The sequence below is a fragment of the Drosophila bipectinata genome, chromosome 2R (assembly GCF_030179905.1).
Source record: "Drosophila bipectinata strain 14024-0381.07 chromosome 2R, DbipHiC1v2, whole genome shotgun sequence".
Classification (NCBI taxonomy): domain Eukaryota; kingdom Metazoa; phylum Arthropoda; class Insecta; order Diptera; family Drosophilidae; genus Drosophila; species Drosophila bipectinata.
The window spans coordinates 12,765,888-12,779,823 of record NC_091737.1 but is presented as its reverse complement, the minus strand read 5'-3'; the positions used below and the strand labels follow the sequence as shown (position 1 = coordinate 12,779,823).

General features: G+C 48.2%; 1 protein-coding gene across 4 annotated transcripts; it reads right to left on the bottom strand.

Annotated features, from left to right (window-relative positions):
* Positions 1-2,164: 2,164 nt before the first annotated feature.
* On the bottom strand, positions 2,165-13,800 carry Not1 (CCR4-NOT transcription complex subunit 1). Of its 4 annotated transcripts, none has more exons than XM_017250626.3 (9): positions 12,913-13,800; positions 11,550-11,756; positions 10,955-11,491; positions 10,411-10,891; positions 8,354-10,351; positions 5,719-8,294; positions 4,459-5,630; positions 4,045-4,404; positions 2,165-3,618 (listed from the first exon to the last, which is right to left on the bottom strand). In XM_017250626.3, exons 1-9 carry the CDS (start codon positions 13,015-13,017, stop codon positions 3,510-3,512), a joined length of 7,545 nt encoding a protein of 2,514 aa, XP_017106115.2. In that variant the 5' UTR covers positions 13,018-13,800; the 3' UTR covers positions 2,165-3,509. The 4 variants fall into 4 exon arrangements, with proteins under 4 accessions (XP_017106115.2, XP_017106116.2, XP_070134855.1 ...); XM_017250627.3 differs by having other exon boundaries at positions 5,725-8,294; XM_070278754.1 differs by lacking the exon at positions 12,913-13,800 and adding an exon at positions 11,828-11,972.
* Between the last annotated feature and the right edge of the window lie 136 nt (positions 13,801-13,936).

The window sequence follows — 13,936 nt, the reverse complement described above, 5'->3', positions numbered from 1 at the left end:
GGTCAAAACCCGTTGGGCCGGTGGGGCGGAGGGGGTGCAGTAGTGCAGTGCAGTTTTGTGGGAAAAGAAATGCAGCTGCGGTCTGGTTCTTGGCTCTGAAAAAAAACCTTTCAAAGAGCCAGGCAGGAAAAGTGAGGGTTTTCTATGTTTTTTTTTTTTTGTATCTTGTTATGTACAGCTTTTGTATCTGAGTATCTGGTAGGGCTACATAAAAACCTCGACATTTTTTGGAGAGGCAGAGGCAGGGAAGCAACAGCAACAGCAACAAAAAAAACTAATGGCCTGACAGAAGCATACACAAAATGTGCTCCAACTAATGGCGCTGTCGCTGACTCAGCCGCAAAAAGCAGCCAAGAAGCTTGCTTCTGCTCACACACAGATACAGCTACAGCTACAGTTACAGATACAGGTACAGGCTACTCTACAGATACAGATATGCGGCGAACACGTGACTGTGTTAGGGCGGCCGTGGCTGGAAGCTTTTTAACGAAACTCGACGCAACTATCTCTCTCGCACAGCAGCGCGCGCGCGCACTTCTAAGCTCATTCAAATGGCTACCTCCCAGCACCGCCCCCCGCCCCGCCACCATCCATATACGACGAACGTTAGGCAACAAAGCTGCAGCGCCGCGTTTTTGTATCTTTCGGATACCCGCCAGGGATGGCAAATGGCGGGCGGGTAACGGGGTGCTCCAGGGTACTGCGGGGGTACACATTATTATGTATGTACGTTGGGGAATTTTTTTTTTTGCGCAGCGACGTCGGCAGAGCTCAAGTGTGCCACATTCTGTTTCCAAGCGCTCACACAGATACGCACCCATACCACTCAAGCTCCACCATCCAACTCGTTGGGGCATTTGTTCTCTACGGGTTTTTTTTCTCATTTTTTTTTCTTTGGCTTCGTGTCCATTCGTGTCGTTTATCAGCCTTATGACAAATTCATGTGAATTGGCAACGAAAACTAGGGAAGGGGAGGGGGAGAGGGAGGGAGGGAACTACGATGACTGCAGCATTTCAATTAATGCTGAATTCGTGTCACAAAATAGATATAGAGACACAGACATCATACATATCAGAATACACACTACTGTTCAGTTTTCCAAGCAGTAACCACACACACACACACACTCTCTCTCTTTCGGCATTTATCGACATTTTCGCCGAGGGTCCATGTTTACTTAACCCAAATGCGCCCCACCAAGCAGCTGCGGGCGGTGGGTGGTGGTGGGCGGTTGGGTTATGTAAGTCAGGGTGCGGAAATGGGCTACATATGTACATACATACATGTATATGGGGCCTTTGCTCCAATAAAATGAGCTTTTTTAAGTGTTGCCCCACTCACACACATAACGGGCATTAAGGGAGAGGAGGCGGAAAAGGGGGGAAAATATTAGAGCTGCTCAAGTGACTCACGACACGAAGAGTCTTGAACGATGAATAATATTAAAAAAAACTCTTTAAATTTTTTTAAAATTTTGCCATTTATACATTTAATATTTGTTTTTGTTTACATATTAATTTGTTATATATATATATATATATATTTATATATATTGATCTTCTTAATGCGTATCGTTACTTATTTCGATTGTAATGGATTATTATTTATATATGTAGACTTGTTGTGTTTTCTTGTGTCGCAGCTTTTGTTAATAAATGTAATGTATATATTGTGTTGGTTGATCGGTGAACGCATGTCTGTCTATATGTCTGTACATACATCATATACATCAAATTATAATCAATTTCATCACGTCTTGGCCATTGCAAACGGAATTATGCTATAATGAGTCTAGGGCTTCCACCTTCAGTTCTCCTACTTCGCCAAATCTACATTAGCTTTCTACAGATCGGCCAGACATGTGCATTTCTAGCCAGGCTTTGGGCTTTAGGCTTTAGGCTTCAATATTCAGTTTAATTCAAAAATACATTTTTTTTTGAAGTTCGTAGGTAAATACAATGAATGTTCTTTCTGTTTTAACTAAAAACTAATAAAAATTAGGGCAATGTTCATTTGCTGCAGTGGGTGTTGGGTGTTTGGGTGTTGGGGGGGGGTGGTGTTTGAGTGCATGAGTTGGGGGAGTGGGTTCAATAACACACATGAATTTAAGTTTTTTTTAGTTTTAGACCAAATACCACTCCCTGTGTGCTGCAATCAGATCGATTTAGATTTATACATTACGTATTTATATTTAGAAATACATTTTTTATATAATTATATATAGATCTATATAGATAACTGCTGCGACATCTCTCGCTTTCTATATGCATATCGAACTCTTTCTGATTCTAACAGCTTTATCTTTACATTGGAGGATCAATTATACGTTTAACAAGCTAAGAGGTGTTTTTTTAATGCAAAAATTCATGTTCAATTAATAATCAGTTCGTAAAAAAATATTTAAGTAAAATTAAACAAAAAAAGGTGGCGCATACATTTGCAAATAAGATCAAACAGTGATTGGTTGTTGTTGTTGTTGTTAGTACTACTCTTCTTATAGTTCATTGTTGTGCGGGAACATTTTAAAAATTAACGTATACGAGAAGACTGAGTGGGACTCTTAGAGATAAAGATACATTTTTTTTGCAAATTATACATCGTACTTTAATTAGGGGAAGGTGGTAAGCTACTTTGACAACTCGAATTATTTATTGACTTGAGGACTTCAAACGCATCGTATCATCTTTCTGGTCTATACACTAGGTTTCACTAGGTCTCCTCTTCCTGCTGGACTCCTGAACAAATCCTATATATGTATGTGGCTGTTGATGATGCTACTCCAACAATCCTAAGCAACAAATCCTCTTTCTTTGATCTAACTTGGATGGTTGTTGTTGTTTGCCCTTCGATTTGTAGCAACAACAATCTACATATTTACATCGCATTTGTTAGTTTTTTTTTCGCATTTTCTCAATATACATTTTTCAATTTTTTTTTTTGGTTTTTTTTTTTTTGTTTAATTTTCAGTTTTTTTCATAAAGTTTTCTTTTTTGGGTTTTTTTCTTTCGTTTTTTTTTAAAGATTTTTTTCTTTGATTTCTTTACACAGTTTTTTTTTTAGTTATTCTCATCTACCATTTATAATACAACGCATTTAAAAATTTGTAACATTCCACAATCACGTGTGGGCGGGGCATTTAAAATGTTATCGTTTCGTGTTCGTTTAAATACAAGTCGAATTTAGGTTTCCACAACCCCACAGCAGTGTTGGCCTAGCCTGCTGGTTATTCTATAATGTTTCGTGTCTCTTTTTTTTTTGTTTGTTTCTTTTTTTTTTTTGTATCTGATTTCACTGTCTTCTTAAAAAAACGATTTTCTTTTTTTACTAAAAACTAAGCACGATAATTGATAGTAGAGCTTATCGAAGGGTATGATGTTGTTGTGTTGCAGTGTGGCGTGGCGCGTGGTGGTGGTGGTGGTGTATGGTCGGCCTTCAGCCCAGGCAGCTACTGCCTACGTCTGGGTCGGGCACAGACCTCTAGGCAGAAGCGTCGGACGGTGGCGTTTTCTCAGTTGATGTTGGCTACCTCCTGGCCCTCGCCATCGACAGCGGGCATGTTGAGTTGCTGCGGGGGGTTCGATTTGGCCAGACAGGATCGGGCAACCGACTCGAAAAGCCTAAGGAAATACCAAAATAAAAAAATAACACATTTAATTTAATATTTAACTTTTATTTTTTTTTTTGGAATTTTGCGGGGCAGCTTCTAAATGGTTGACTTGCTTGACTAAAAATATTATATTTTCATAGATTCATGCTAAATTGTATAAAAAAGAGGAGTTACAAACGAATATAAAGAAATGATAACATGCAAAATGAGCGGGTTGGACAGGTAGCTGGGGCTTGCTTTTGAACCTTGAACCCTGGCTCTTGGCTACGTTGCACATTGAATGCCAATTAAATGCTCAAACCGTTTAACTACAATCAGAATTTCACCAAAATATCTGTAAACAAAAGGTTGTGGATGGGAGATTGGGTATTATAAATTAGTCTCCCGATTCTGAAAAATCTTATAATATAGTCTTCCCTCCTCCCTCTTTACTTACTTGGTAATCTCCGGCGCGCAGTGCACAAAATCATGGTCCCAGAACTTGTAAATGGGATTCTTAATCAGTTCGATGAACGTGATGAGCAGTCCCCATGGATGCGGGCGGTTCACGATCAAACGTTCAAGAAGGACACGCGTTATCTGCTCCTGAATCGCCTCCGAGTTGGCCTCGGCAAACAGATGCAGCACCGCACAGCTAAAGTAGTGCGTATGGCTGTTGGGGTAGCGCAACTGATTGGCAATCGCATTCAGGAATAGATAGCGTCCCTCAGTATCCAGGTCGACGGCCAAGTTCTGGAAAATGTCCATGTGGGCGCTGTGCGCAATATTTGAGGTATTGGGCACAAAGTTTTTGTTTCTACCAAAGACCAAGAATTAGTTAAAGTCTTTAAAAACTAATCAATTAACTAACCTGATTAACGCAATTGCTTGTGTTCCCACATACATAACAAGGGCATTCATGAGCGTCATGTTGTAGCGAGTACCAGGCTCGCTGGTCACCTGCAAGTGTCCGCGCAATTCCGAAAGGAAGGTTACCGGTGCCCGAGCCTTCAGGTAAGAGTCGAGATCCTTCTTAAAGTTTGGCGGCTGTATGTTCATGATGTAGCTGCTGGACACCTTGGGTGCGTTGCTGCTGTCCGACAGCATGTCCACCTTTAGATTGGGCGTAAACGGATCGGGTAGTCGCATGTTGCGCGGAAATGCCGACAGTATAATGTTTCGCATTTGGACACAGTTTGGTGGAATCGTGTCACAGAATCCAAAGTGATAATCGCACAGGAACTCGGGGAAGTCGTGCAACAGTACCAACAGGACACGAAGGGTGCCCTTGTACAGGAGTTGAACGGGTTTTCCCAGCTCCGTGTTGCGCAGGAACGGTGCCAGATATTTGAAGAGATCCTGCAGCAACTGGGCGTAAAGTGGCCATCCCTTTTGGCCGGGTATCTGGACCAGGATCCGGCCCAAGAAGACACGATGCGAGATGAGCTCCAGCCAGGCAAAGCAGAATCCGGGAGCAACGCTGGGATTCAACAGGTGATAGGTGTAGGCAAAGGCCGACACAATGCTGTGCATCAGCGACTCGAGGATCATATCCGCCGAGCAGAGCTCCATGAAGAGCATCATGAAGAAGCGATGGTAGCCCACCTGCTGGAAGTTGGTGCCGCGCATCTCTTGATCCTTCAGCAGCGTTCCCAGAACGATTCCCAGCACCTTGTTCAGCAGGTTGATTTTGGTGGTCGGATTACCCGCCTCGCCCGAGTGCCGAACAAGCATAGCGATCAGGTGGACGAACGCATCGATCCACTGGAATATCTTGTTCTTGGCCTGGTTCAGTTGGAGATTGGGCTCCGCGAACATGCGGTACACCACATCCGTGCAGATGTGCGTCGCTTGGCGGAAGAAGCGCGTGATTAGATCATCCGTCTTCAGGATTCCGTAGGTGTTCATCTTCTGGACAAAGGCACCAAAGTTGCGGGCATCCCGGGTGGATTGCTGGTTCTGCTGGGTGTACAGTGCCACCCAGTCCTTGAGCAGAAACTCGGTCTTCTCCTGCAGTCCTGGCGGATCGTCCGTGTCGCATGACTACAAAAATAATTAAAGCGATTAGTTAAATGATATGACTAAATGGTGATTTGGTTTCTTTTTTTTTTCTGATCGAAGTGTGTTTTACCCTCACATGATGCATGCCGGAGTGGATGTAGTGCGAGGCTCCCGCCAAGTAGCGTTCACTGGCGTTGAACGGACTGAAGTCACTGCTCGAGTTGAAGTTTCCGCTCCACAGCGTATCGATGGCGTTGACGATGCATTCCGGGTAGCGATGCCTGTGCTGGGTGAGTCTGCCGAGCAGCTCCACGGTGGCCATGAACTCGTTGTCCTGGACAATGTTAATGGCGCGATCCTCCATGATGAGGCGCTCCAGTAGTGCGATGCCGAACGAGATGGCCACGTAGTTGTTGCCATTGTCCATGCAGTCGCGCAGCATACCATCGAACTGGTTCAGATTGACGAAATGGGACGTGATCAGGGATCGGGCCGCCTCCACGTTGTAGCGCACCTCCTCGCGGATGTCGAAGAAGCACTTGGTCACAGCCCGCTCCGTGTTGGGAGCACCGAAGCTGTTCTGCAGGAGACTGAGGATGCGCAGGTGAATATTCTGATAGAGTTTCATCTGTTCGATGTGGTCCGGCACGTTGACCAGCCCCTCGGTTAGGCCCTCCACGGCGCGAGTCAGCAGATTGAAGGCCGACTCCTGGTCGCGCTGGCGGCGGGTGGACATCAGGGCGTTCAGTAGCATGTGCATCTTGCTGGCCTGAACCTGCAGGGACGGCACACCGATGGCCGTGTTCATGAAGGCCTCCATTTTACTGGCCACCTCGGCGTACACCATGCTGCTCTCGTCGTTGGCGAACACATTCGGTGGCGGCAAGTCCTGTGGCTTTGGTACGAAGAGCGCAATGTCCCGATCACTCATCTGCTGGAATCCGGGAATGCTCCTGGCGAACTCCGAGTATACGGCGTACAAAGTTGCCGGGGCAGGGCCCACCTTGATGCGCACCGCTTCCGGAAGGCGCTCCTGCTGGTAGCTAAGGATCTGGGCATCCACAAACCGGTTGCCCTCCTCGCGCGCAATCTTCCGGGTCTCGAAGTCGGTACTCAGTCGCCGATCGATCTCGGCGGCAGCCTTTTCAGCGGATGTTTTCTGAATGAAGGCACAGACCAGTTCCACATTTTCGTTGGCCAGCTGCATGGCAGCGGCCTGGACCTCGGTCAAGCTGGGCATGCCAGTCATCGACGACACGAATGCCTTGTGCACATTCTGGCTGATGGCCCGTGCAATCTCATCCTTTCCCGTTATCATGGCCATGCCGGCGGCCAGGTTGCGAACCATCTGGTGGGCGGCGGTGCGCATTCGGTTCTCATCCGCGTCCAGGGCAAAGTCCTTGCGGATAATCTGCTCGGTGGTGGCGCAGGCGATCCGGATACTCCGGTCAACAACGGGCTGCAACCAATCGGTGATAGTGCGCTCCACGGCGTTGATCACAATCAGTTTGATTCCCGGATTGGTGTGCAGGAATGGGATGTTGGGTGGCAGAATCAGATGCTGGGCGATCAGCTGGAAGTTGCTTACGTTGACGTCCACGTAAGAGTAGCGCGGCTCTGGTGGCGGTAAAACCACTTGGCTGGGATCGGTTGGCAGATTGGGCGAGGCCACCGATCCGGGCGTACTGTTTGCTCCGCTTCCTCCACTTCCCATCATCATGGCAGCTGCTGCCTGTGCGTCCACATCGGCCGGCGGTGGCGGCGGAGGTGCCTGCTGCTGCTGCTGCGGCTGCGGCGGTTGCTGTGGAGCCTGTGCCGGGGATGGCTGTTGACTGGGCAGAGCCGGGGCAGCTGCAATGGGCTCCGGTTGCTTGGGTTTCGGCTGCGACATCTGCTGCTCGATGAGCAGGGCGCGCGTGGGATCCTTCAGATATATGACAGGTCGCAGCTTGGCCAGCTCCAGGTTAAGGGTCTTGCACAGCACCTCGATCTCGAACTTCAGATTCAGTTTAAGCTCCGGCTCCTGGTGGAGTTCGCCCAGCACGTACATGATACCCATTGTCCAGGGATTGGGTGAGCGGAAAATTCGCGACTTGGCCGACGACTCGAGGATCTTCGCCACAAAGGGCACCACAAACAACAGCTCCTGCTGCCCCTTGTGGTAGGCCTCGGCCAACAGAGACTTCAGATCCAGGTCCAGCTGCAGGATGGGTCGATTGCGTCCCAGGGTCATCATGCCCAGCCAATGACCAAGATTCTTCAGCAGGCTGCGATCGGAGAAGTTGATCACTCCCTTGTCAGAGCGCAGAAGAACCTTGATATTGCGCAGCGTCTCTTTGGTCACGAATCGATTGATCTCGCCGTTCTTCAGGGCATCCAGGAAGTTGTAGTACAGGGTGTGGAAGTTGAACTCCATGGAGGCACGCTTCAGCACCAAGTATTGGGCTAGCCATGGCCAGTACTCCTTGGTCATGATTTCCTTGATCTCCTCGCACTTCTGCGGGATGTTCAGCTGGCTCAGGTTGTTGAATATAAAGGCTGTTTTATCCTGGACTGGCTCTGGCGGCACAGTGACCTTCTCCTCCTGGTTGGCAACTAGCAGAGTGTCGATGTTGGTGGCATTGGCAATCGACTTCATCCGCGTGGCATGCGACACAGCAACCGATGTCTTGGCTCCCGATCCGAGGGTGACACCGGGCACATTACCTTCAAGATAGAGTTCAAAATTATTAAAAGTTAAGAAAGATTGGAAGTTAAGTCCTCACCTGGCATGGAGTTAGCTCGGAAGAGTGGCTCTGTTGGCGGCCCTGAGGAAATCGCGGATGGGATCGTGTTGCTGAGGCCAATTAGCTTTTGCGCCGGCGGCTCCTGACCATGCATTCCGTACTCCACATACTGGATTAGATGTGGCGGGAAGTCCGAGAAGTGGGGAATCGAACGGATATGCTCACAGTACTTGTTATAGGTATGTAGTCGAGTTCTGAAACGGTCCAGCGCCGTGATACCAAAGTAGAATAGCTTATTGCCCTCCGGTTTCCGCAGTGCATCCAAGACACAGCGCAGGGATAGGCCGAGGGCCACGAAAGTGGGAACCAGATTGCGGTCGATGATGCCGCCGAATAGCTGCGCCGTGATCTGCAGCTCCTTCTCGGGATACTGACAGAAGAAGCGATACTCCTCGAACAGGTTTCTCAGCATGCACAGGAACACCTCCTGTTCGCGGCGGTTGCTCGACTCCTTGAATCGCTGCAGAATGTCCAGCACCTCGTCGATGGAGAGCGTGGGATTCGGCTGGTGGTTATAAATGCGTTGAAAGTACGAGTTCACTTCATCCTCCACCTCCTTGGACACAGGTATCTGAAGATCTGCCATCACGGGGTTGTTCGGATTGGGGGCCGTTGGCGTTGGCGTGGGCGTCGGCTGTTGTGGTCCGCCGGGCAGCATGCGTCCAAGATTGCCGACATTGGGCGGCGGTGGTGCCTGCGGCATCTGCATGGGGTTCAGTGGATATGGACTGGCTCCGGGATTCATCAGTCGTGATGGCGACGTTAGCATGTTGCCAAAGTTGAACCCGCCGTTCGGCCCACTCAGATTAAGCCCGGCGAGGTTGTTCGACATGTTTGTGAGCGGATCCATGCCAGGAGCGAACATCTGGGCGTTCAGGTTTCCAGAGAAAGGCTGTTGCGGCGGCGGGGGCACAATGCCGCCGGATAGATCCATGCCACGATGGCCGCGCAGCATATTTGGCGGGGGCGGCGGAACCAGTCCTGGCTGCTGCTGGGCACGAGCCTTGTTGGCCATTATGGCGACGTTGGCAGTCATCTGCATTACCACCTCGACCATTTCCGGCTGCATACAGTTGTTGATGCAATTCTGGAGGCAGTTAATCATTGTGGTGACCGTCTCGGGCAAGAGCTGAGCCTGTTTGGGGGGCAGCTGGTCCTCGGATACCTTGGCGTTGACCAATTGCGGACAGCGCCGAAGTAGCACCTTGATCATGGCCTGCATGAACGGCTCGCCGTGGTCTCGAATCTTGTCGGTGAGCCATTTTTCCAGCTTCAGGTACTCCCGTCGCGAAGCAAGGCATGCCAGGTCGATGATGAACAGGAAGGATCGTGCGTTAAGCAGCGACGACAACGCCTTCAGGTCCTGGGCAAGATCTAGGATGCGCGACAACTTCCCCTGATCGAAATCATTTCCCCTCAGGTACCATTCGGACATGGCGTTCATGATGTTGGGGCGTAGCTGGAAGTTGGTCGAGCTCCACGCACTGGCCAGAATGACGTTCGAGTTCGGATGATTGCCCAGAAACGTTGGGATAAGCTGGTTAAACAGATCCAGGCGCAACGGCGAAAGCGGAGGGTTAATGTGCAGCAAAGCCAGAAATAGAACATCCGGACAGTTCTGAGCGGGAAACTTGAAAATCTCATGGACTTGGGTGTAGTATCCCTTGTCGGCAATCGACAGCAGCACCTCGACCAGATGCAGGGACTTCCACGCTGATATCTCCTTGTTTTCCGCATCCGGGGCAGTCTTGAGGACGTCCAGAGCTGGCTGGCTGAACACAAAGTCGGAGAAAGAGAAGAGATCCGGATTCTTAAGCATTGTGGTGATCAGCGACAGCTGCCCCTCCGTGTTCGCCCAATGGCGGTAAATGCATTCTGGATGAGGGAACAAGCTGGAACTGGTGGCCAACCGCAATATGGTCAGGAGCAGATCCAAACCGATGCGATCTTTCAGCACAAACTCCGGATGGTCGAGTTCTGGACAAAGAATAAACTCCAATTAGATGGAAACTAGATAGAATAAGAATAATAATTACCCAGGCACACGTCCTTCCAGTTGAGCTGGGGCACCACCTCCTTGAGGGCCTGTACAAAGACATCAGGCTTCCAGGTTTGTGTAGCTTCCGTCGTCTCCTTCTTGTCCTTTTTATCACTAGACGAGTTACCTTCGGCGCCATCGTTGTTGTTGCTGTTGCCGGAGCCCTGCTGTTGGGAAGTGCTTTGGGTCTGCGAAGATCCGCTACTACTGCTGCCAGCTCCCTGTCCCTGACTCTGTCCTTGTGCCTGGCCTGGCCAGAAGTTGGCTGGCGTTGGAAGGTTTACATTACAATCGAGCAGCGATGAGTGCCGCCGACACATAAGACCCACGATCTTGGCGACATCTTTGGCCTGAACTTCAGCGCGTTCTCGTTCGCGGGAACACAAATGATTCTTGCACTCTTCAACGCTCGATGTAAATTCGTAACCGATTTCATGGATTAAATTAATCCAGGATGTGTCCATAATATTATTTTTCCCCTGGAATTAATGCAATTTCTCTTTATCAAGATGGGTCAGTTTGGATAAAATGATAATACGCACCTGGTTTGTAAATATTATCTCGCTTAAATGGTCATAGATATCCTCGATTCCCACCTCGTTAGGAGCATCCGCCTCGGAACTGGAGCTATTGCTGTTGCTGGCCGTCGTCTCGGCCTCCGCATCCGTTTCACTGGCACCTGCTCCCGCAACCGCCGCCGTCGCCGTCGTCGAGCCGTAAAGGAACGGGGCAAGAACGAGTGGCACCGCTTGGCGCGGAAATTCCTCGCGTAACTTGACCAGAAACTGGTGCTCAAGTTCCGGCTTTACGTAGTCGCTCAGACAGCACAGCAGATACTGTAGCAAATCAAAGGAAATCTCTTGAAGACCACTGGTCGCCGCACTGCTATTATTATTCCCGAGATAGGAATTAATTAGCTCCGGAAGGGAGACTTCCAAGTTGTTTTTCGCCGATTTCCTAAGCTCCGGATGCGAAGAATGGGTCACAGCCAAAGCAAAGATGCACTCACAGAGTTTGTTGATGCCGGTTAAACGCGACACGTGGCTAACGAGATCCGCAACTGCTGCCGGTTTCAAAGACTGCAAAAATCCGGATGGTTAATGATAGTTCTTCTGCTAATGGATGGTATACACTTACCTTCTGATTGGTAACAAAGTACTGATCGAAAGCGAAGCAGATGTTGGACACAAACGATGAACTCTGCAGCTGACGCTGCAACTGGGATCCCAAAAGCTTGGCCTGCAGCTGAACGGTAACCGTCGGCGAGGCGTCGCTGAAGTTGATCACGGAAAACAGGTGACGCAGACTGCTGCGATCCGCTTCCAGGCCGTGCTCTTTAACGAACTGAAAAATTATGAAAGGTGGGGGTGAGCAAAGGTGCATCGGTGTATTATTTCGGATGGCCAGTAGCATACGCGCCCTGGCAACGGCAGCCTGCGATCTGGGACACATGTCATTAGCATTAAGGCTCTTATTGATTCTTCGGAATGTGCGGCGTCCTATGTTTATTTTTTATATCATTTTCATGACAAACTTGGAAATTTTGACCGACCTACTGGGTGCAGAAGTCAAACCTTGACAGATCGCCCCCGCCTGCCCCACTGGCAACTTTGTTTTTCCGTTCGGAGTCTGGGGTCTGAGGTCTGGAGGTCTGGAGGTCGGGAGTCCGGAACCAAGGCGCTTCAAGTTGGAGGTGTATACGCAGAAGCGAGACAACAGCTGTGACCCTCGCAGTCGCAGCTGCTACACAACAAATTACACACAAAGTGGAGGCCAGCCCTCTCACTCCCTCTCCCTGGCACTCTGCCTCTGGCTCTTTTGCGAACTTTACATGGGAGAGGAGAAAGAGAGAGAGCCAAAAAGATGACGATGCGAGAAAGGAAGGGGGTCACAAAAGGAGTTCGAGAGCATATTGCGAATGTGCGAAAAGAAAGCTGCCTGGGATTATAAGGCCCTGGATTTAAAACCCACTCATAAACTTACTAGATCAGCAGTATTCGTGCGATTTGGTGAAAAAGAAAAGGTGGTTTTTTTTTATGAAACCCTTGCTAAGCTTGGGCTTCCACTACTAGCTGCCTTGAATTTGCAGCTAGGTTTACTATCGATTTCACCGCGAATTTCACACTACGCCGCACGCCGAAGTCACGTGCTGGGTTCGGAACACCCGATTTGCCTAATATGATACATTTTAAACCACTTTTAGCTTAAACAAAACTGGAACAATTCGCGCAACGCCGTGCAGAGAAATTTTTTCTCAAAACTGTAATGGCGTCGGCAAAAATGCACGAGTGAGTGAAATGGCAACAGTGACGGGTCGTGAGCCCAGCCAATTGGCAACTCTGGCGGCCAGGTGCGATATATGTGTGCCAGTTTGGCAACCCTTTAGCACTGCCACAATTTCCTCATGCCCCTCTTCATGGACACTTTGTTGTTGTTTTCGTTGACAAAAACAAAAATTTTTTCGAGAACTTTGGTGGAATATGTATATATTGAGACTTACCTGCTTTATATGCTCGCAGGTTTCATTAAAATTTCGCTTGTTCACGTGTTTGACCAGATTGCGTATGTGCGTTAGCGGTGTCTTCAGTTGGCTCTCTACGTTCATAATTCTACGTATCAATTGTCAATTCTTGATCAGATTGGAAGGTGTTGTTCTTCTCGGTGTTAGTTTCCTAGTTTGTTCTTGTTGTTGTTGTTGTTGTTGGCCACCAGAATTTCGAGCAAGCACACACAGTCAGGCGATGACCGATGTGCAATGGTATTAGTATTTGACGTATATGTTGCTTCTTCTTTAAGCTTTTCCTTTCAATTGCGGCGTAATTGCAAGTCCACCGACTTTAGTTTTTGTTTTTTTTTTCTTCTTTCTATCGCGTTCCCTGTTTCGTTTTTTGTCTGTTCTGTTGAATTCGCTCTTATTGCATCGCATTGGCCGCGGCCCCCGTTTTGAAGGGGCCATCAGCAGCTCTACATTGCAAGCGGCATCTATTTGCACATTCAAACATACAACAAAAATACGGCCAAATTCATAGTCGGCCTTCTAGGGCTAACGGGTCAAGTTTCGTGGTGCAATTGCAGTAGGCTCACGTAATGAACAATATGAATCAATCCGAACGTCACGTACAGCGAAAACAGAACTGAAAAATACTACTACACGCCCGCACGCACACACATGCACATTAATATGTACGTTTATATGTATTTCCTGGCCCTCGTAGTACTCCTCTTCTTATAAATATGCTGATGGAATTTTTTGGGTTCGGTATGGGTTCGTTTTGTTAAAAAATCACTGGAGATTTTCTTGCACTCGTTGATTTTTTTCAATTTTTTCAAAATAAATGATTGCCGAAACTGTTTTTTACTCCCAAATTGTGCTACAGAATAGAGCTGGGAAACTATCGATGGCACTATCGAGGTATCGATTTTTACCTTGAGCCACCATCGATATACAAGAAACTATCGATGGTGCTGGATAGATTTCCTACTTGGCACAGAACATTGCAAAAAAATGTAGGTTAGAAATATTT

Excerpts from the sequence above, each read along its gene's own strand:
- Not1 (XM_017250626.3), bottom strand. The coding sequence starts at position 13,017 with ATGAACGTAGAGAGCCAACTGAAGACACCGCTAACGCACATACGCAAT. Across the intron at positions 11,757-12,912 it reads CCTGCGAGCATATAAAGCAG|TTCGTTAAAGAGCACGGCCT; the intron begins GTAAGTCTCAAT and ends ATAATTTTTCAG. Across the intron at positions 10,352-10,410 it reads CTGGAAGGACGTGTGCCTGG|AACTCGACCATCCGGAGTTT; the intron begins GTAATTATTATT and ends TTCTTTGTCCAG.